Raw genomic sequence first — 23,958 nt, 5'->3', positions numbered from 1 at the left:
CCTTATTCTGAAAAACTGAGCTATAAACCAATTCTCACATTTCCCCTACTCCTGACAGGACCTATGGACTCACTCATCTCTCTGGCTTCTTTCCCATCATTTCTATTTACTGAGATTTCTCACCTCTATAGCCCTAGTACATGACACACATCAATTCCAAGGCACAGAGATCACAATCTGTTCATTCTGGGATTCCCTTTACAGTGTCTATAGCATTGCCTTTGCACATGTGCTTAGTTGAAACTAAATGTATCAGATCTCCTTAACAGATAGAAATGTTTGTCTTGTTAAAATTATAAGGTAAAATTTTTAAAGTCATCATAAATATGGTGTTCAACTTCTTTTTATAGTTAAACTCTGTGCCTCACATATTCTTAGTAGTTAGCCAACCACTCTACCACTGAGCTATATCATACACCTTCATTTCACTTTTTCTTTTGAAATGAGAACTCACTAAGTTACCCTAGGCTGGCCTTGAACTTGTGATGCCTTGAACTTGTGATCTTCCTCCCTAAGCTTCCTGGGTTATTGGAATTCAAGCCTGTACCACGAGACCCAGCTTGGCATTCAAACTTTCAATTATTCTAGAAACATAAAGATTAAAAATAAAAAATTCTATAGTCAGGCATGGCACATACTTTTAATCCCATCACTTGGGAGGCAAAGACAAGTCAATCTCTGAGTTTGAGGTCAGCCTGGTGTACATAGGGAATTCTAGAACAGCCAGGACTAGAGAAAACCTGTCTCAAAAACAAGCGAACAAACAAACCGATCTGAGTCAACACAGCTAAAGGATAATTACTATTTAAAACTTCATAGGATCATGCCCAAAATATTGTTGTTCAAAAATATTCTCAGGTAAGTATCTACTAAGTTAAAAGGTAAAATTTTATAGTAAGCATTATAAACTTTACACTCTGAAATTCCAGAAGCATTTAGATTATGATTTAGTATAGCTGAAATGCTAGCTTATGGAGACCTCCTGCTTGGAAACATAATTCATAAATATAGGAGAATGTTGGAAGAGTAAATAAAATTACTCAGTCTCTCCTGATGTACTTTTGCCTAATGGAACCACACAACTTGTTCTGCTCCTTGAACAAACACCATCATGTGGCTAAGCAAGATAATACCCATTTTAGCATCCTTTTGTTGACTACCATAAGTCAAGTAAGAAAATCTTTTGATGGGGTTCTTTGTAAAAGTAGAGTGGAACAGGCAGAGCTGTATAAAAAACTGACAGATAAAAAGTATTTGCTATTGATTTTAGAATCCCAAATTAATAAAGCAAGACCATTTCCCTGCTCATCATCATCATCCAACTTCCTCGACACCTCCAGAACCACTGCCTCTGCCACTGCTGCTGCCACTGCCACCTCCCATACCACCATCTCCATCATCCCCATCTCCACCAATTCCACCACCTTTGTGACCTCTGCCACACATACCACCACAACAAACACAACAAAGGAAAAGAATAAAGGCCTTTGACTTCAGTTGCTATGTGGGATACAAAGGAATATCAACCCTCACACTCATTCTCCCTACATTCCCAGAAGAAAACACTTTTTACTTCATGTTAGAGGCCATAAAGCACACTGCAAGGCTACTCATAAGTATAAGTAAGAGGTTTCAACTTTCTGTCATTTGTAACCCTGTTGCCACAAAGTAACTTTGTGCTTTCCCTATCCACTGATAAAATAGTGAGAAGGGAGGACTTAAGAGGATGCCTTCTTAAAGTGCAAAGCCCTCATCTCTTTGTAAGTAGTTTCCAACATTCAGTATTCCCTCACACCTCCACCCCCCAAACACCCACACACCCACCCCCACACACACACACATCTCTCCCCTCCATCATTGTCTCTCCACCCTATTTCCCATCAGGATAACATTAGCCTGAAAGCTGACAATTCAATCGCATCTCAAGCAACCATTTACTCTGTTATTTAATAGAAGGGGAAACCCAGTTACCATAACAACTTGCATCCACATGGTAATTATGGAGTATCTAAAACACAGCAAACCATACTTTTCACAGTATTTGCTAGGGAGAATCTGTAAGAGGCATAGATATAATTTATCCCCACTATTATTCACAATTTTCATCTAGTTTCACATTGCATAAGTGTGAATACTACCTTTAAAGACATATTTCTAAGACAAAGGAGCAATTGAAAGAAAAGGTGAGGCTGACCTTCTTTTATTTCACACAACTGGCTACATAATATCTAATTTGGGACAGCTTGGAAGAAAAATTAAGGAATTAGGAGAAGCAAAATTAATTTATAAAGCATGAAAAAATCAAACAGTGATCACTTAAAGGGGAAAAAAGAAATGTGGAACCAACGATTTTGTTCAGAGAACAGCTTTCCAGTAAACCTGACTAAGGTTTCTCTAAAATAAAAGCAGAGAACAGCTCATTAGTTAATGCTAAGCATAAACACGGCTGGTAGCACTGACAGGATCAGGAAGATCTGTATCACCAAGAAAGAAGAAAGTAATGAAATATGACTGCCATTTTCAGCCCAGCATAAGCTACCATTGCCCAATTTAGATGAGAATGTCATGCCAAAGTAGGAAATGCCAAAAGATGATGATACTGTTGGCAAATTCCAGAGAAGGAAACTGTCACTCACCCCAGCTTTCTCCTGGAAGGAAAAAGTCATTGCCCAAAGAGCAGGAGGTATCCATCAGGGCAGAGAAAGGCAATTGCCTGTGCTTAGAGAGGCCCAGAAGATAGGAAGTGGCCTAATGGGCCCCAGTTCAACAGATGATGATGATGATGATGATGATAATAATAATAATAATAATAATTTTAAAAAAGGCACTTGAGGTTTTACCCAAATCTAAGAAGATGGTAGTCACACAAGACTAACTCTGAATCAGATGTAGATCTGTAATCCTTGCCAAAGTGTAATAGCATGGTGGACTATCACTTCTTAAAAGGGCAGAAAATAAGGAGAAATTTATCAGAGATGACTTTACATAAATAGTTCCCCATGGAATTGAAAAGTCTTAGTTTAGCTGACACATGGTTCTTGATGTCTATATGAAATAGACATCTTATATGAAAATACCACTTCCAGGCCAACATGTAAGGGGCTTAAAACTCACTTTTCATCCTCATAAGCACAACTGACTAACGGATGCACTCAACAGCTCCCTGAGATCTCCCAGGGAATTATATAACAGATCAAAGTGCAGCCGGAGAGAATCAGGCAAACACAGAGAATCGCAACTTACGGGAACAGTGACCAAGAGGCAGACACTTATATGCTAAGGAGAACCCCAGTAGGAAAACCCAGATTGGACATGGTCAGGGGAGGAGTTAGACAATCATTCAATCAGAACGTTCAATCATGAGAGGGCCACACACCTCTGCATGTTCTACTTGGAAAAGCTTGACCAAATTTTCACAATGAAAACAAAAGACAAAGCACCTCATACATCTGACATGCAGGAAGGGAAAATAAATCATTCTGAAACACACCATCAGAGAAGCCTAACTTAACCGAGTTAATAAGTTACCTTGTGAGGCTTACTGTGTAGCCTAATCCACATGTGAACCTGCAATTCCCCTCCCCCAGCCTCCAAAGTGGATGTTATTAGAGCCTAACTAACATGGAGGTAGGGAAATGTATAACTCCAAAGTGGTTTATCCTTCCATGTACAGGATATATATATATATATAAATCCTGCCTACTCTAGGCTACCTTCCCTTAAGGCAATAGAAGGAACTGAAAAACGTGTGACATTTACAGTCATACTAATTTTTAAAAAAAATCCAATCATACAATTAAAGAGTGATTCCACACCATCACAATCCCCCCTGCCACTAAATGGTTTAAGGTCTATTTATTTCGATTCCTTGTACATCATATCCAGTTATCAGGAAAAGAACAAAGCACATTAAAAGGCAAAATTCAGTTTCTGGAAATGAAGCAGGAATAGCAATGAGGGGCAATCAGCGAGTGATGTTGGAATTCTCAGACTGGAAATTTAAAACAAATTGTTAACATGAAATGGCTGTGATGGGCACAGTAGACAGCACGTAGGAACAGTGAGCCGAGTCCTAAGAGAGAACCAAAAGGAAACTCCAAGGATAAAAGTCCCAGCAGCAGTTGAAATGGAAAAAGCCTTTGGTGTGTTTAACAGGCTTGCCTTAACTAAGAACAGAATATCCAAGTTTGAGAATATACCAATAAAGATCTCCAAACCTGAAAAGAGAAAACAACAACAAATAGACAAAAGCAGAATGTCTAAGTTCTGTGGAAGAGGTTACCAAACTTGCAATAGGCATAATGATCAACAGTGAGGCCTGGTCAAAATAATGAGATCTGTGGGATCTAGGGGGAGACCAGGTCAAATGACCCGGTTAGGGGATCATCATACCTTGGAAGGTAGCATGAGCATAGGCAATGCTAAAGAGAAAGGCAGAATAATTAAACCCTTTCCAGGAACCCTACCCCTAGAACAGTCTCCTAAAGAGCTAAAATAGAGCAGTAGAGTGACAGGATCACATGGAAGAGAAGGCTGTGGACCTCATGGAAGAAAAGAAACAGAAAGGAGCAGCCAGGGCAAGATACAGCCTGCAAGGACACATCTCCAGTGAATGACTGCAAGCTAGGTTCTATCTCTTAGAGTTTTCAGAACTTTTCCAAATAATGTCACTACCAGGGAAACAAGCATTCAACAGATGAGTAGGAGACATTTCCTACTAAAACCTAACAGATTCCCAGGACAAAGAGCAGGGATTAGGATTATTTACAATTACAAGGTACTAATACCACAGGAGAACTGGTAAATTGCTACTTGCAGATTGACTTGTAAATGCTTATTGTCAACTCTAAGGCAATCAGAAAAAGAAAGAGTAAAATTATAAAGCATACCTGTTAGGCTAACAAGGGAGAAAATGGGATCACATAAAACGTCCAACAGTAGACAGTAAGGCTAGAAATAAAGGACATAATCAACAAAGAGAAAAGCAAACAGCATAATAGGTATTAATTAAACCATATCAATAATTATTCTTAAAGTCAATATTCCACAGTGAGAAAAAGAAAAAAGGAAGGAAGGAAGGAAGAGGTAAAAGCCAAGGAAAAACTAAGATCCAACTGTATATCTTCTACAAAACTACAACTTTAAATACAATGATACACACAGAGTATATGTGAATAAAGATACTAGAATAACACTGATAAATTAGGTGTGCATATATTGATCTCAGGTAAGGCAGGCTTCACAGCAAGAAAGATGCTAAGAAAGAAGGGACTGCTATGTCATAATTAAGAGCAAATTTCCCCCAAAAGATGATAATCATTTAAGTATATCTAATGAAAAGCATAAGAAAAATGGTAGGACACTAAAGAGAGGAATCAACTGTTGTGGGTAGAGACTCCAATGCCTCCCTAATACTGATGGAAAAATCCAGCAAGTACAAAACGAGGACACACACACAACTCAATATCATCAGTCAACTGGTTAAAACTGGCATCTATTATTTCTTCCAGTAACCACTGGATATACATTATTTTAAGTCTAATATGGAATTACCGTGAAAGACCACAGTCTAGGCCATAAAGCACACACAGTTCAATTTGAAAGAATAGAAATCACATGGTATTTATTCCCATACCTCAACTGAATATAGCTAACAATCAATAAAACATCTCCAAACACTTGGAAACCAAATAAGCACATTATTAACACACTACAAATAAATAGAGGAGAAATCCCAAAGAAAATTTTATAAGACTTTGACAAATAAAAGTGAAAAAAATCTGGACACTGGTGGCATATATCTTTAATCTCAACTCTCAAGAGGCAAAGGCAGGAAAATTTCTGAGTTCAAGGCCAGCTTGGTCCACAGAGCAAGTTCCTGGACAGCTGGATAGCCAGGCTATACAGAGGAAAGGAACCCAAACCCCATCTCAAAAAAAAAAAAAAAAAAAAAAAAAAAAAAAGAAAGAAAGAAGAAAAAGAAAACATTGTAGGCGTTGTAGGACAGAAGAATTAGTGCTGAGAGGAAAATTTAGTGCAATAAATTCATGAATTCATGTATTGGAAAAGAAGCAAGATCTAAAATCAAATGTAAAAATACACATGAGGCCACTGGCAGTGGGTCCAAGATCTAACACTAATGCCCAACTGACATAGTGGAGAGATGCCTTGCCCAGCCCAGACACAAGGGTGTAGGGGTAGAGAGGTGCCTTGGTCCTGGCTCAAGGAAATGATGGGGCAGACTTCCTAGGGGAGGCCTTACCCTCTCCAAGGAGCAGATAGGAGGTGTGGAGGGGGAGGAGGAGGGGCAGCAGGAGGAGAAGAGGGAGAGGGAACTGGGATTGAAATGCAAAAAATAAATTAATAAAAAATATTCCTAGAAAAAAAAGAAATGTAAAAATAAATAAATGAATGAATAAGCAAATTTAAAAATCACAAAGTAATAAAAAACAATAAAATTTAAGCAGTGGATGGTGGATCTGTGTGAGTTCCAGACCAGCCTGATCTACATAGTGAATTCGAGGACAACTAGAACAACATAAAGAGAGCCTGATTCAAAAACAAAACAAATAATAATACCATCAACAATAGAAACTGGGGTCAGCAAGATGGTCCAGAAGGAAAACAAGTTTGCTGCCAAATATAACTTAAGTTGATTCCTGGGATCTACATGGCAGAAGGGTAAAATCACGGTGTCTTCTGACATATATATGCTCTGTGGCACATATTTGTGACCACCTTATAGACAAATAAATATTATAAAAAATTAATTGGAGGTCCCATTTATAAATTGTTGATCTCAGCGTCTGTGCTACTGGTGTTATGATCAGGAAGTGGTCACCTGTACCAATTCGTTCAAGGGTATCTCCCACTTTCTCTCCTAAGAGGTTTGGTGAGGCTAGATTTATGTTGATCTGAATGGCCTTTTATCCATTTAGACCTAAGTTTTGTGCATGGCAATAGACATGGATCTCTCTGCAGTCTTCTACATACCAGCATGCAGTTATGCCACCAATATTTGTTGAAGATGCTTTCCTCCTTCCACTGTATACTTTTACTTGTTTTGTCAAAAATCAGGTGTTCATAAGTGTGTGGGTTAATATCAGAGTTTTCAATTATATTCCATTGGTCTACCTGTCTATTTTTGTGCCGATACCAAAATGTTTTCAGGACTATAGCTCTAGTGTAGAGCTTGAAGTCAGGGATGGTGATGCCTCCTGAAGTTCCTTTATTGTACAGGGTTGTTTTAGCTATCCTGGGTCTTTTGTTTTCCATATAAAGCTGAGTATTGCCCTTTCAAAGTCTGTGAAGAATTGTGCTGGGATTTTAATGGGGATTGCATTGAATCTGTGGATTGCTTTTTGGCAAGATTGCCATTTTTACTATGTTGATCCTACTACCCAAGAGCATGGGAGATCTTTCCATTTTCTGGTATCTTCTTTAATTTCTTTCTTTAAAGATGAAAAACTTGCTATTTAGGCCTCTCACTTGTCTATTAGTGTTAACCCAAGATATTTTATGTTGCTTGTGGCTTGTAAAGGATGATGATAAATGGGACTTCCTGAAACGGAGAAGCTTCTGTGTGGCAAAGGACACAGTGAACAAGACAAAACAACAGCCCACAGAGTGGGAAAAGATCTTCAGCAACCCCACATCTGACAGAGGGCTGATCCCCAAAATATATAAAGCAGAGTGCTGATCCCCAAAATATACAAAGAACTCAAGAAGCTAGTCACCAAAACACCAAATAATCTTATTAAAAAGCGGGGTATAAAACTGAATAGAGAATTCTCAATAGAAGAATCCAAAATGGCTGAAAGACACTTAAGAAAGTGCTCAACATCCTTAGCCATCATGGAAATGCATATCAAAACAACACCAGATACCATCTTACTCCTGTCCGAATAGCTAAAATAAAAAACACCAATGACAGTTTATGCTGAAGAGGATGTGGAGAGGAGGGAAAACTCCTCCACTACTGGTGGAAGTGCAAACTTGTACAGTCATTTTGGAGATCAGTATGGCAGTTCCTCAGGAAAATGGGAATCAGTCTACCACAGGACTGAACAACCCCACTCTTAGGCATATACCCAAAAGAGCCACATCCATACAACAAAGACATCTGTTCAACTATATTCATGGAAGCATTATTTGTAATAGCCAGAACCTGGAAGCAACCTAAATACCCCTCAATTGAAGAATGAATAAAAAAAAAAAAAATGTGGGACATTTATACAATGGAGTACTACCCAGTGTGTGTGTGTGTGGGGGGGGAGAACCAATGGAATCTTGAAATTCGCAGGCAAACGGATAGAACTAGAAGAAACCATCCTGAGTGAGGTAACCCAGTCATAAAAAGAGGAACATGGTATGCACTCATTCATATGTTGATTTTAGACACAGAGCAAAGGATCACCAGCCTACAATTCACACCGCCAGAGAAGCTAGGAAACAAGAAGGACCCTAAGAGAGACATACAAGGTCCCTCAAAGAAGGGGAAAGGGACAAGATCTCCTGAGCATATTGGGAGGGGGCAGTGAGTGGAGAGGGAGTTGCGAGAAAGAGAAGGGGAGAAGAGGAGGGGAGAACACAAGGGAGCAGGAAAATTAAGTCAGGGGAGGAATCGAGGAGATCAAGAAAAGAGAGAGCCATTATAGGTTTGAAGAGAAGACTGGCACTAGGGAAATGTTCAGAGACCTGCAAGGATGACCCCAAATAGCAATCTGAGCATTAGTGGAGAGGCTACCTAAATGCCATTCCCAGATAATGAGATTGATAACTAGAGCTTTCATCCAGTAGCTGATGGAAACAGCAGATACCCACAGCTAAACACTGAGCCGAACTGCTGGAATCCAGTTGCAGAGAGGAAGAAGTGATGAGAAAAGGGGTCAAGATCAGGCTGCAGAAACCCACTGAGACAGCTGACCTGAACAAGGGGGAGCTCATAGACACCAGACTGATAGCTGGGAAACCAGCATAGGACCGACCCAAGCACCCTGAACATGGGTCTCAGTTAGAAGGCCTGGGCAGTCTATGGTACCTCTGACAGTGGAACCAGGATGTATCTCTGGTGCACGAAAGGACTTTGGGAGCACATTCCCCATGAAAGGATACTCCTTTAGCCTAGAGACAGGAGGGAGGGCCTAGACCCTATCCCAAAAGACTTGACAGATTTTGATGGTCCCTCCTGGAAGGCCTCACCCTTCCTGGGGAGTCGATGACAAATGGGAAGGGGTGTTGGGGGGATGATGGGAGGAAGAGGGAACTGAGATTGATATGTAAAATGAGAAAAAATTTAAATAATTAAATAAAAATAAATAAATAAAATTAATTGTAAGATTAATAATTTAAATTATAAATTAAAAGCTGGTTCTTTAAAAAGTTAAATAAAAATCAATAAGCCTATAGCTAACCAAACTAGAAAAAAGCAGAGAGATTTAAAAATTAGTTATATTTAAAAGAGAGAGAAGATACAACTCCAGACACTGTGAAAATTAGAAGTGAAGAACACTGTGTACAAATCAATGACCCAAATTAATAATCTAGATAAACAGACCAATGCCTTGAAAGGCACAACGTTTCAAAGTTTGCATGAAAAACACATTATTTGAATAGGTCTATATGGTTTAAGAAAAATCAAGAAAAGAAAGTTATTAACCTCTCAGAGCAGAAGTGCATGCCTTGGATGTCCTCACAGCTGACTATCACTAACCTTTAAGGAAGTTGTCATTCTGATGTTCCCTTTTTTTTTTTTTTTTTAGACGACAGAAGCAGATGCCTCCCCATTCTATGAAATCAGGGTTACCCTCAGTTTGAAACTAGACAAACAAGAAATACACACAGCAATATTTCACATAAACATAATTATAAAATTCCTCAAAAACATGAGCAAATTGTGTCTGACAATGTGAAAAAATATATATTATTCACAATTAGTGGTATTTATCCAGTAAGACTGGATCAATATTTAAGAATGTTTAGTATAGAAATCACACATATTAATAGATGCAGAAAAGGGGGCTTGAGAACTTAAAATCTATTCATGAGTAAATACAAAAACTTCCAACAAGTTTAACCAAGGTTTATTCTATACTTGACAAAGAAAATCTACACAACAATCCCACTCAATAAAAACCCATAGAATACACAACAGCAAAAAATCAGATGCTTGCCATATTTTGAGACCCTAACAAGCAGAGATGTTGATTCTCATCTTTTTAGCATCATACTGGAAGCCCTCACTGATGCAATGTGATAGAAACAGAAAGTATAACATACACTGAAGGGAAAGAAGAAATGAAATTGCTATTGCCACAGATAACATAAGTATTTACATATAAAATATGAACAAACCAGCCATAAAAATCAAGGAATTAGTTACTTCAGCAAAGCTAGAGTATATAAGATTAATACGTAAAACCCAATTGTGTTTCTACATATCTACAGTGAATAAATAGATATTACAATTTGAGACTCAGTGACACAGTGATAGCATCCAAAATGAAATGTGTGAATATAAATCTATGAAAATATTTACAAAATCAACATGAGAAAAACTACAAACTATGAAAAATAAGAATGAATCAAATAAATGGAGAGATACTTTATGCTCATGAATAGGAAGATTCAACAAGCACTGTATGCCTCAGTGGGATTCCAGTCAAATCCTGGAATGCTGTTTCAGAAATACCAGCAAACTGACTCTAACCCTCACATGACAAAGAAAAAGAGAAGAAGAAGAAGGTGGGCATGGAGAGTCAGCTCAGCAGTTAAGAGCAGTTACTGTTCTTGCAGAGCCCTGGGGTTCTGTTCCCACATAGTAACTCACAGGGGAGTGTGCCCTCTTCTGCCCTCTGTAGGCTCCTGCACACATGTGGTGCACAAATACTCATGAAGGCATGCACAGACTCACACATGAAAATACTAAATAAACAAACATGGAAAGAAATAATCTTTAAGAAGGCAAAAGAGCCAATACAACATGAGGAATATTAGGCAAGTGTGACTATGGGACCTCAAGCTTTACTATTCAGCTATAGTAAAGGAGGAAAAGCAAATCATTGTGTTTACATAGTAGCAATGAACAGAAAGTCAAACAGTATGAATCCCAGTTGCAAAACACCTAGGGTTATGTAACATTACCAAATTTAACAAAACACCTAACTAAATGCAAAGATACACATTGTTCATGAGAGTACAGACTCTCATGTTCCTAAGCTGTCACTTTACTTCCAATTGGCTTATAGAATGGGTGCATTTGTAATCCATATCAGAGCAGGAAGGCATGAGATCTCTCAAAGCCATTTTTATATTTACACAGAAAAAGCAAAGGGCCTTAAATTAAAAGTCATACTACTTCATTGTGAGACTTAACTGGGTGACAATAATTAAGCTGTATAATTTGGGTGAGAGTACAGAAACAGATCAATAACACAGACTGTGGTAACAGAAATTGAAAACACACATTTCAGAGAGGGACAGAAGAAGGGGGGAGCATGATTTTTGACAAAAGTATATAGGTAATCCAGTAATAGATATAGTTTAAAAACAATAACCAATCCTTATACAAACATTATACCCTAGTGGGCTGCAGCCTAAAATGCACAACTCAAAGTGCAAAACTTCCACATGAAAACATGGCCTACCTACAAACTAACAAATATACTAGATGTGGTACACCTACACAGTGAGACACTGTTCCAGCATAAAAACAATGCAGAACCAATGTGTGCTGCAACATGAGCAAACCTTAAAAACCACCCTGCCTGCAAGTAGCCAGACCAATTAACCGTATATTTTAAGTATGTTCACAACATGGGTGGGTTTTTAGAACACATGAATTATACCTCTACTCAACAATTAATGAATAAAAGTTAAACAGAAGAGAAAATGAAAATTCTTATAATCTTGATTCAGAAAAGAAAGAGCCATAAAAAGAAAAAGATGATAATTTAGTCTTAAAAAGTTAAAGATCTGATTTTCAAAAGAATGTCATTTTTAAGGAAATGACTGAACTGGGTAAAAAAATAATTTGCAAAATCCATTTCTAACATAAGATATATATGCATAAAGTACAAAGTCCTTTCTTTAGAAAACAAGCCCTTGGTGGGGGTTTCGGGGTGAAATGGTGAAAAGATCAAAGCAGAAACGTCACGGAAAAGTAAGGATGACAAAGGGACATATAAAAAGATGCTGAACACCACCTATCAGTACAGGAATGAACGTCTACAGTCTTTAAAGCTAACAAGTCCTGTCATTAGTAGAGAGGTAGACAGAGAACTCTTGCACATTACAGGGACATCCACAAGGAGACAGCCACTGGGAAACAGTCTACTAGCTTTATAGAAAGTTTTTATTTGCACTTACCAAATATGCCAACAGTCTCACCTCTTGCTAGTCCACTGCTTCAAGGAAATGAGCACAGATGTCCACACAAAGATGTCTGAGTTACTCAGTGAGTGATTACCATGGAAGTATGCTTCCACGATCACTGTACCGCTCTGGACGTGAAGCATTCCTTTTCCTAGTGGACCCAGACTGTATGCACTACATGCCCCTTTGTCCTTATTCACTCTGTAACTCCCTGAGTTACTCACCATATTAGTTCTCAGGGTGTTGTGGAGCTTGTATTCAAGTAACCCATATTTCATTTAATAATGGCTTGAAATGTTATGAGTGGTGATACTGGTAAATCAGAAATGTAAAAGAAAAGCCAAAAGTAAAATGAGTAAAAGCTGTGGACTTAATGAAAGAAAGTTTCAAAAATTCACTTGATATGGTTGCTAAGTTCTACAGTAACAAACTGAAATTGAATTCCAGGGTTCAATTTCCAGACTCTTCCACTTAGCTGCTTTATGACCTTGAGCAAATTAACAGGACCTACCTCAGAATGTGGATGTGCTGATTAAATGAATGAATATACTGTGCTCCTCTGCTTGTAATTCCAAGGTCACATCCTGAGAAACCATCACAAACTGAAAAAGTCCTAACTTGAAAATGCACTTAATTAACCCAACTTGCCAGGTACCACAGCTCAGCCACCCAGTAGTACACTGCACAATACAGCAGTTTAACCCAGTGGTGAGGTGGCTTGTTGAGCTACAGTTTGTTACCCTTGCACAGGATCAACAGAGAACACTGCACTGTATGTTGCTTGCCCAAGAAAATTGCAGAGTCAAAGTACTGCTTCTATTAAAGCCATATAACTTTTGGTGCATCAAAAAGCAGCAAGCTGAAACACCCAATGGTAGGGACATACACGGTATGCACAGACATACAATGGTAGTGATACAGTAACTGTTAAAGTGCACAAGCTGAATATAAGTTGCTGTTATGCAATTGTTATTAGTCAGCTCTTCAAAACTCTCATTACTTCTGGTTAAATAGTTCAAGAAACAAATGGATCATTCTCTCTCTGCCTTTCCCCCCCCCCCTCTCTCTCTCTCTCTCTCTCTCTCTGTGTGTGTGTGTGTGTGTGTGTGTGTGTGTGTGTTCATATGTGTATTGAGGTTTGCATGGGGGCCAGAAGAAAATACTGCATCCCCTAAAGCTGCAGTTGTGAGTTGCCTAACATGGGTGCTTGAAAACAAACTCCAGTCCTTCATAAAAACAGTAAACACAGTTAAACACTGGGCCATGTGAACTGAATCTGAACTAAAACCCCATCCTAGATTTCACAAAATTCTGACCAAAATGCTCTCTAAGTGACTTCCAAGTAACACTGTTATTTTGTCACTCCTCTGAGATTTTCTAGGCCATCTCTAACACAAGCTACAAGCAACTTAATCCAGACACTTTCTCTGTTCACATGTGGAGCATATCTCATAGTTTCTGATACAGCAGCTAAATTTAACAGATAGCTTCTACTAGCCCACACCTTTTTAAAAATTCCATTCTATAGCTTTTCAAATTATCTTTTCATGAAGAGTTTAAATTTGGATTTGTCCTGAAAATACCTATATGCAAAGCTTAAAATGATGAAGGTAGCACATCTCTTTCTTTTGCAGTCTAACCAAGATGATGCCTGGGAATAACAGATACAGGAATGACCTATTTTCCACTGCTTTGTTTAAATATTGTTACACCAGAGAAACATCACTCCTTCCAGACTTTCCTCTCTTTAACTGAATGAGAGACACTCTTATGGTAGAGAACATTTGTTTACACTGTGAAGATGTGTCCTTGTCAAGGTATTTTCTGATTGGTTTAATAAAGAGCTGAATGGCCAATAGCTAGGCAGGAAGAAGTTAGGCAGGACTTCCAGAGACAGAGAGGACTCTTGGAAGAAGAATGGAGATTCCAGGCCACATGGAGAGAAAACACAAGGCACAAGATGGAAGAGAGGTAACACCATGACATAGAATGTAGACTAATATAAGTGGGTTAATTTAAGTCATAAGAGCTGGTTAGGAACGAGCCTAAGCTATAAGCCAAGATTTCATAAATAATAATAAGTTTCCATATCATTATTTGCAAGCTGACTAGCAGGACAGAGAAAAACTCGTTATACTGCTATCAAACAAGAATTCAAATACTTTGTAGAGGTCAGAGAAAATGATTCTTGATAAAAAGCACTGGCTTGCTGCCAAGCCCAACAATTCCCAGGATCCACAAGGTAGAAAGAAAAAGATGGCTCCTACAGGGTACCCTTTAACTTGTAAATGCACCACAAGCATGCACATACACTCTAAATAAGTAAGTAAATTAATCAATACCTAAAGGAAACGGGTGAAGGAGATGCTCAACACCTGCCTCTGTGTCTGATGACCTGAGTTAGAGCCCCAGAACTCACATGATGGGAAGAGAAAACCACTTCCTACAAGTTCTCCTCTGACCAGACCCCCACATGTATTATTGCATGCACATATATGCTATCACTCACACACACACACACACACACACACACACACACACACACACACACACAATTTTAAGAGAAAAAATGGACAGTACTTTTTCCTTAAGTTAAAATTCAATCTAAAGAATGGATGGTAAACACTGCTGAAATAAGTAAACAAGTAAAATCCTTCGAGGCTACTCCTTAAAGATTCTGTTAGGTGGTGAGGAAGTTTCAATTGTCTCGTGCAAAAACACTGGACTTAATATCCTATTTGGTCAGCTATTTTAGAAACTATTAAAATCAATCTGTGCTAACTGTGGCAAAGAAAAGAGCTGTCCAAACAAACACAATTCCATATATATAAAGGGAATTGAGGAACTCCAAAACACAAACAGGCTGATGGGGTAAAGAACCTACTTCATGAACAAGGGTCAGCGATGTCTGCTTGAAGTTTCGCCCTCTACTGGCCATCAGCCGATTCAGTGGCTTGCCATCTTTACTCTGATACATGGCAACATCATAGCAAAACAGCATGCCACCTTTCAAAAGAAAGAAATACAGAATGAGCATTTTCAATGACAAAAAAAAAATAATAATAATGTGAATTATATTTTCAGTAGTCCACACTCGGCCAATTTGGATAGAGAACTTATAAATGAAAACAAATTGTTAAGCAAATTATTATTTTGAATATTGGTGTCAAAAGAAGGTTAAAAAACAGATGGAATACAAAAATTAATATTTAACATAGAATTTATTTACAAGTTATTTATAATTAACATCAGTATAAACATTTACAAAAAAGCAAATTTAGAATTTTTTATTTATTCCACATTTTTTGAACCACTGGTACAATTAAGCTTTATCCTACAATGAGTTTCAGTAAATAAAAGTGTGTACACACATTAATCTATGTTAACTTTTGATAACATAAGGCTCCTAGTCTATGCACACACATGAACAAGCTGACCTCAAACCTGCATTATCAAGCTTTTGGTTCCCTTCTTTTCCCTGACTTTGTAACTATGATTAACTGAGTTCTCTACTGAATGTCCAGCACCAGCTAGGCCCCCAAACCAATCAAAAGCCAATGAAACCAGTAAGGTACCTGAGAGGTAACTAATGGCAACCTCATGTAACTTCTGGAAACTTAGCGATTCTGAGTTAATGAAAAGGCATATTAAAGGACCAAAATCACATAAAATGCACAGATCATTACATTTTTCAACAACTATTCTTAGAGAAAAGTGGACACAGTCAAGTAAATTGTCTAAGCATGACCCAGATTGTCTTAGTTAGGGTTTCTATTGCAGTAAAGAGACTCTATGACCACAGCAACTCTTTTTTTTTTTTTCTCTTCCAGATGAGCCATCTTCAGTGTCCAGAATACTATCACTTTTTAAAATTTATTAATTTGTATTTTTACATTCCAATCCCAGTTCCTTCCCTCCTCTCCTCCTGCTCCCCTACTACCCCTCACCCCTACTCTCATCTACTCCCCAGAAAGGATAAGGGCTCCCCTAGGGAGTCTGTCCCATCATCTCCTTGAGGCAGTACTAAGGCATCCCCCACCTCCATCCCCCACCCCTGTATCTAGGCTGAGCAAGGTATCTCTCCATACAGAACGGGCTCCACTAAGCCAGTCTATACATTAGAGTTAGACGCACTGCCATCATTTCATTATCACCAAGATGGGGAGAACGGCAGCTTGCAAGCAGACGTGGTGCTGGAACTGAAAGTGCTATATCCTGTAGAAAACAGACTTATTGGGCATGGCTTGAGCATATATGAGACTTCAAAGCCTGCCTCCACAGTGACACACTTCCTCCAACAAGACCACACCCACTCCAACAAGGCCACACCTCCTAATTGTGTCACTTTCTTTGGGGGTCATTTTCTTTCAAATCACCACACAGATCAAGAAGCAAATCTCAGAAATCTTTGGGTACACTTTCCAGTCACAACTCCTATTCCACCGGCAGCACAACTTCTAAACAGCCACTTTTTTAATGGGTTAGAGTATGAGGATGCTTTCACATCTGACTTCTTTTGCTCACCCTTATTGTTTTCAGAATCACCTTACTCTTATTGGCAGTTGTATACTCATTCTCTCATCATATTCTTTCACATGAACATGCAACATTGGTTTACTCATCGTACTGCAAATGGAAACTTAGCTAACTCCTAAGCTAAACACTAGGCAAACAGTACTGCTATGAACTATGTATGTCTTTGGTCAGGTTTCAATTTGGTAAAAGTAAAAAGCCAAGTAATGTAAGAATTTGTTCAGAATCAATTTTCAAAATATCATTGCAACTTATATTCACAACAGTTGTCCTAGTTACCTCACCAACAGTTATTCTTTGGTATCTATTGGAACTGTTCCAGGAACTCCTTCGGTTAGCAAAAGTCATGAATATTCATGTACAGTATTTGCATACAACTGATACACTTCCTCCTATATTTCTTGTGAACCCCTATATTATTTATAACAAATGTAACACAGACATTAGATGTGGCACAAACAGTTGCTGTGCTCTATTGCTGGAGGACTAATAACAAGAAAAGGTCTGCATGTGTTCATTACAACTATAAACAACTATAAAATTTCTTACAAATATTTCTGATCTGCAGTTGGTTGACTCCTCGGATATAAAACCCAGAAGAATATAGGACCAACTGTACTTTGTAATTTCCATCTTTTATTAATTCCTATGGTATGAAATGTGATCTTATTATAGTTTTTAAGCCAGGGGTTTTTTTTTTAAATGTTAAAGTTGATTATCTTCTCATTTGTTCATTGGACATGTGAATACTTCTTTTAAATCCTGTTTGACAGTGTCACACAATTATATAATTAATTTTAATAATTTCCACCTGGTACCCCTTTCATCCCATCTGTCCCCGGCTGGAATCCTCCTTCCCAATAAGACCCTCCTACTTTCCTATCTCCCTTTAGTATGTGATCTAATGAGTTTAATTATAGCTTCTTGCCCAAGCATAGGTATTATTCCTGGAGCAAGGGCAACTCATCAGTAGCTATACTGCTGAAAGAAACGGCACTACTTCCACACACATTTAATTATCAAAAGTCTACTCAAAAGCAGGGCTAGGGAAGTCGGCTAGGGAAGTCACAGTTCCCAGGAGGACACATACCACTATGGTCATGTTGTCAAACTGCTGTCTAAATACTCATGTTATACTCATTGATTAATGCTAAGCCCATGATTCATTGGAAAAACTTCATATTGCAGGAAGCAACAGTTAACACTGAAAATATGTGAAGATAGAATACCCTCTTTTTTAAGTGTCAACTCAAATGATCCCTAGTTTTGCTATTAAATAATTTTTTTGCTTTAAAAAACGTCTTTAATACATTCTCCATGTGTCCTTTATCAGATAAGTGCACCATAAATGCCTTCAATATTTGTTCTTCTTTTTAACTAGAGTTTTTAGATCTGGGAAGCTTAGTCAGCACTTCATGCTTGCCACACAAACATGAGAACATAAGCTCAGTACCTAGTACTGACACAAAAACAAAGTATGGTAGCATGTGATTTAAACACAAGCACTGAATATGCAGAAATGGGTGGATCCCTAGAGCTCACTGGGCCAAGGAGTGTGCATGATCCATAAGCTCTGGGTATAATGAGAGGCCCTCACTCAGATAAGGTAGAGGACCAAAGAAAACATTTCTCTTCTTGGTCAAGGGCATATATGTGCACCGGACACATGTGGATCCATGGACCACTGGCTACAGGCACACACAAATTAAGTAAAAATAAATACAGTAGAGCTTTTTATTACAGAGATTATGGCTTTTCTCCACATCATTGCTATAAATCTAGTGACAAATTGGCTATGTGTGCATATTTCACTCTGTATTTTTTTGGTCAGCCTGTCTACCATTGTACCAACACCCCACTAACAACCATTGCAGGTTCATAATTTGTCTTGATATTTGCTAATGTATGCCTTCCTACATCGTTGCTGCTGTTCTTCAAGAATGCCTTGGTTATTCTTAGGTTCTGCATTCCCACACAATTTTTTGAATAAGACTGTCAATTGTCAATAATTTACTGGGCTACTGATTATGACTTACTTAAAACTATACATTAATTTGAAGAGAACTTAAATTTAAGAATATGCAACCTTCTAGTCCATAAATACCATTTATCACTATATTTATTGTTTTTTCAATATTATTTTGTAGGTATGAACATACCGGATATTGATTTGTTTTGGATATTCAATATTTATGATGCTACTAGCATGTAAATTTCATTTTCTATTTATTATAGTATATAAAACATACAACTGGTTTTATATATTCACTTTTGAGTGTGTGTGTATATATGTGTGTATATATATTTAACTTAATGAATGAAATGCAACTATTAATCCTAATAATTATTCATTGATTATTTTGGATTGCTTATGAATACAATTGTGTCATCTGCAAGTAATGTATGTTTTATTTCTTGAATCCTTGTAACTTTTACTTCTTTTCTTTGGCTGACTGTACTACTTATGGCCTCTGGTACAATACTGAATAGGAGTGGTAATAATAGCTTTCACACATTTTTCTGCAATTAGATGGCAAAGTTTTAATATTTCAGGATTAACTATAAGTATGTGTTGGTAGTTATTCCTTATTAGAACAAAACAAGTTTTGACCTATACGTAGTTTTTAATAAGAGTCTTTTGCCATCATGAGCATAGGCTAATTTTTTTAGATTTTTCCCCACACATTTGAATCTACTTAAAGATTGACCAAGCTTTGTAAATTAAAACAATAAATTATCCTGCTTTTGAAACATTAAATTAACCCTGTCTTACCCTTTCCATGTATTGCTTAACTAAAGCTCCCTCCCACCCTACCTTCCCAACTGTGCTCACTGGAAAAGGGTGGTGCATAAGGTTCCTGTCTTGTAAAGCCATGGGAAAGTTCTGGTGTTAACATTATGCTGGTCACATGAAGAAGCATTCATTTTTCTCTCTGTTCTTGCTATAGTCTATATAAATTTAGTACTATTTCCTCTATCTTGACAAACATTAGAAGAATTCATCAAGAAGCCACTAGTACCTAAGCTTTCTTTGTAGGAAGATTATTAGGTTAAAGGATGAATGCCTTCAGATAATGTCAAGTTGTTCATAAAATCTTTCTCTTATCAGTTTTATAGTTTGAAGAATGTCTGTATCTCAATTAAATTTTGAAGAATATTAACTAAAAGTTCTTTGCAGCATTGATCTTTCCGAATGGTTCAGGATCTGAAGTAGCATTTCCTTTGCTTGTTACTCATCTAGGCATTCTCAGCCTTCCATGTTTACTGATTTTGTTAAACCTTTACTTGATGAGTATCTTCATATCTTTGGCCCCATATTTTTATGATCTTTATTTCATTTCATTTTCTATTCTTTCCCAAGGTCTTTTAAACAGAAGTTTGATTTCCTTTCCTTGTTTCTAGTATATACATTGAAAGCATAATTTTTTTTTTTTTTTTTTTTTTTTTTTTTTTGGTCTAGAATTTCCTGGGAAGGAAAGAGAAACTTTTACTGAGAAAATGCTTCCATCAGAATAGTCTGTAGCAGAGCCTTGGGCCATTCTCTAAATATTAACAATTAACATGGGATGATCCAGCACACTGTGAGCAGTGTCACCCCTGGGCTGGTGGTCCTGGATCCTATGAGAAAGCAGGCTGGGTAAGCCTTGGGAAGCAAGTAAGCAGCACTCCTTATCGGTCTCCGCTTCAGTTCCTGTTTCCCAGTTCCTGTCTTGAATTCCTGCCCTGACTTCTCTTAGTGGTGGACTGTAAATGGTAAGGTAAAATGAACCTTCCCTCCCAAAGTTTGCTTTTGGTTATAGTGTTTTATCACAGCAATAGGAAGCATATCCAGAATAGTGAATATGTTCTAAGTAGGGGGAGGCTGTAAAATATTCTCCCTGCTCTGTATTCAAAGTTTTTTGTTTCTTTTGCTTTAGGGAAAAAGAAAAAAGACTATCTATAGTCTTTGCTTCTACAGTTGTCAAATTCCTTCTGAAGTTTGGTTGTTTGTTGTAACTGTTCCAGCTGTGTGTAAATGTTAGTAGCAGTAATGTGTAGTGTAACTATAATTAGACATATTACAATTCACATGGGAGTAAGAGTTAGGACATGAGGCTATAAATCTGCACTTCACCACCATGCAGTATTCTTACCTGCTAGGCCAGGTTTCAATCCTGGTTGCTTATTTGTTTCGTACATCTTCAATATAAAATTGGGGATTCCTGCTACTGTCTTCCCTTTGTCTGATCGGATGCCTCCTTTCAATGCAGAATGATATATTCCACGGGGCATATTCACCATCTCCTGTTTCACTAGGGATGTAAAGAACTCTTCCAAGGCTGAAAGAGAATAAAAATAGTTCAAAATGCAAATAGATGTGTCATTCCAAAAGCATAGCATTCATTCATTCTTAACTGGTATGGATATCTAGCTACATTCAGATTAAACCTTGCAGAGGGAAATGTAAACTATTGATCATCATCTCTTAAACTTCCCCAAATTAGAACAAAGCACCACAGTGTTCAGGAATTAGAACTAAGAACTCACTTCTTCACTTCTTAGATATAATCCACTGGCACATTCTTATGGATCCACCTTCAGAGTCTATCCTTTTATAACCATTCTCATGAAACTTTTCCTGGTTATTATCTTTGTTCTTTCCAAAATATGCTAATATAAATGCTACATATATAGTTTCTTCTTCCTCATGATCACTCCTACAGCATCCTCTAGCCAGAAGCTGAGGTTGTCCTTTCCTTTCTTAACATCATCCAATAGCTTACACTGCATACTTTAAAACAAAAAACAAAAGCTGTACAGCCTCTGACCACAAAACAGGAATTGACAGGATTTTCACCCTGACCTCATTTCTGCCACATTCCCTTCTTGCCAAGTTAAATATACCTTTCCAAATAGCCTTTATGTTCTTCAAAAATATAGACTTGCCGGCTGTCTACCTGGAGCATACTGTTACCAGATTTTCATGGAATGAGTCCTACTTGTCCTTCGGATGTTTTCAGAGAGACCTTTCAGAACCAAGAACCATTCTGTAGCCATGTTAATACAAGTATTAAAAACTGAAAAACCCATTCATTCCTTGTCTAGACTCATAATGAAGCTTGTGATCTTTGCTATTTGACATTATATGTACTACAAAACAACATAAAATGTAAGATCAGAAGACAACAAGATGTCAAACAAAATACCTGGTAAGACTTACAGGTTCATTCATACATTGAGTGTCATTTCCATAAGGGCCACTAGAGGTTGCCCAATACAGAAACAAAACAAAGCATTAAAGCTAGACAAATTCCAGTAGAAACAAACAAAAAGAGAAACTACTGCATGTTCTCCTAACAGGAACAGAAAAGCAGGGGTCCACCTAGCCACATCCAGATTTCATTAGGAATATTTCTACCGCAAGGTCTTTAAATGATCATGATTTAAAACAGTAAATACTCACTAGCACAGGCATCCTTCTCTCTTTCTTTATAATCTCCTGCATGCAACCAAACTTACCCATTCAAAGAAAAGAGGGACTGGGGAGGAATCTCAGTCAGTATAGTATGTAGCAGAGCATGAGGACCTGAGTCTGATCCCCAGAACCTGTATAAAAAGACCAAATGAGATGGTGCACACATGCCATCCCAGCCTGGAGAGTCAAAGACAAGAGGATCCCTGCAACTTGCAAGCTACACAAATGGCACCGCCCAGGTACAAGCAAAAGACTTTGCCTCAAAAAGTAAGGAGGAGAACAATTGAAGAAGACACCCAGTGCCAATCACTGATCTATACACATGCACACACAATCACAGACATGCACACACATGTGCGTGTGTATGCACTTGTGGACATACACAGTACTGAGAACAACTGTTGAGGACAGTTTCTATTGACTCCTTCACACTTATCCTCTATCCTTCTCAACAATGCTCTGTAGCCTTCAAAACTAAGCTTTTAAGAAATTTATCAACAAGGTATTCGATGTTTCAACCAATGAAAGGCACTGGCAGGAGATCAAAGGGTGAAAAAACAGTGAAGCCAGGGAACTTATTCCCTAGACACTGTCAAACAGGTTACTACAGGTTGCCTGCACCCTTGTTTAGAGGGTTGTCTCCCCTTAGGCAGCTCTATCTGCAACATGAATGTCTCCCTAAACAGGCCAAAGAACCTTAGCTATTCTCCGATGATTCATCCATCATGTCTAATGAATTCCCATTAACTTTGAAAACATGCTTATAAAGAATCACTATATTAAACTTTCTTCAGTTATTCCATTGAGAACGAACCCCTTTTACTGCCATGACCTCAATGACAAGTGAATGGTATGTAATCATAGGCTATGTATTCTAGTTCCTGAACACCATGACAAAGGTATGACTGTTTCAAGTTCAGTCTGAGTACAGACTTTTCAAAATGTGTGTGAGTCATGTGATTGTAAAGATGGGAGAACTTTCCTAAGAGAGGATCATTCCATGCTCCTTCAGGAAGAACTGTGTTCTAATAAAAGGGACAAGTACACATGTCAAAAGAGAAGGATATTTTGCAAGTGCACTGCTCCAGCAACAGAAAGCTGTCTACTTGTCAAACCCTGTGGTCAATAAAAGTCTCTCAACTCCATTCTGGAGAGGTGAGGAAAGGAAAAGATGCAGGCACCTGGAGGATGCCATTAGAGAGAACAGCAACTTCCCCAAGCAACTGAGCCAGCAACTAGCATTCTTCCCACTCTCTGAAGCCTTTGCTTTGCCCTCTTTATTACATATACCCAGGTGAGAATTTGTAAAGAAGAGGAAAATCTATTGGATAAGGTGAGCATGTTAACACTGCAGTTATCTAATGAAAAATCGTCCAACAACTGAAAAATTAAATTAACACAAGGAACTAGGTTAAGGATCTTAAATACCCTATGTTAAGTGAAAAAAAAAATCTAATTCCTAAAGTTCACAAACTCAGAGAATCTGGCAAAATCTAAATAGGATTACAGTACAAATAATTTTAAGCTAGAACTTTAAAAAGCTCAACAATAAGGTCTGGAAAGATGGCTTGGTGATTAAGGACGTATATTGCTCTTGC

At 37.9% G+C, this 23,958-nt stretch overlaps 1 protein-coding gene across 3 annotated transcripts in view; it reads right to left on the bottom strand.

Moving 5' to 3' along the window:
• Focad (focadhesin) overlaps positions 1–23,958 on the bottom strand; it is a 289,725-nt gene that overhangs the window by 75,268 nt on the left and 190,499 nt on the right. For all 3 annotated transcript variants that reach the window (XM_051188149.1, XM_051188150.1, XM_051188151.1), the window contains 2 exons: positions 21,039–21,224; positions 15,257–15,378 (listed from right to left, as the gene is read on the bottom strand). In XM_051188149.1, the coding sequence (XP_051044106.1) occupies positions 15,257–15,378; positions 21,039–21,224 (308 nt within the window). The remainder of the gene's footprint in view (positions 1–15,256; positions 15,379–21,038; positions 21,225–23,958) is intronic.

Source organism: Phodopus roborovskii, unplaced genomic scaffold (assembly GCF_943737965.1).
Source record: "Phodopus roborovskii unplaced genomic scaffold, PHOROB, whole genome shotgun sequence".
Classification (NCBI taxonomy): domain Eukaryota; kingdom Metazoa; phylum Chordata; class Mammalia; order Rodentia; family Cricetidae; genus Phodopus; species Phodopus roborovskii.
Note: the sequence above shows the minus strand (reverse complement) of the source record. Positions and strands in the feature narration are given on the sequence as shown.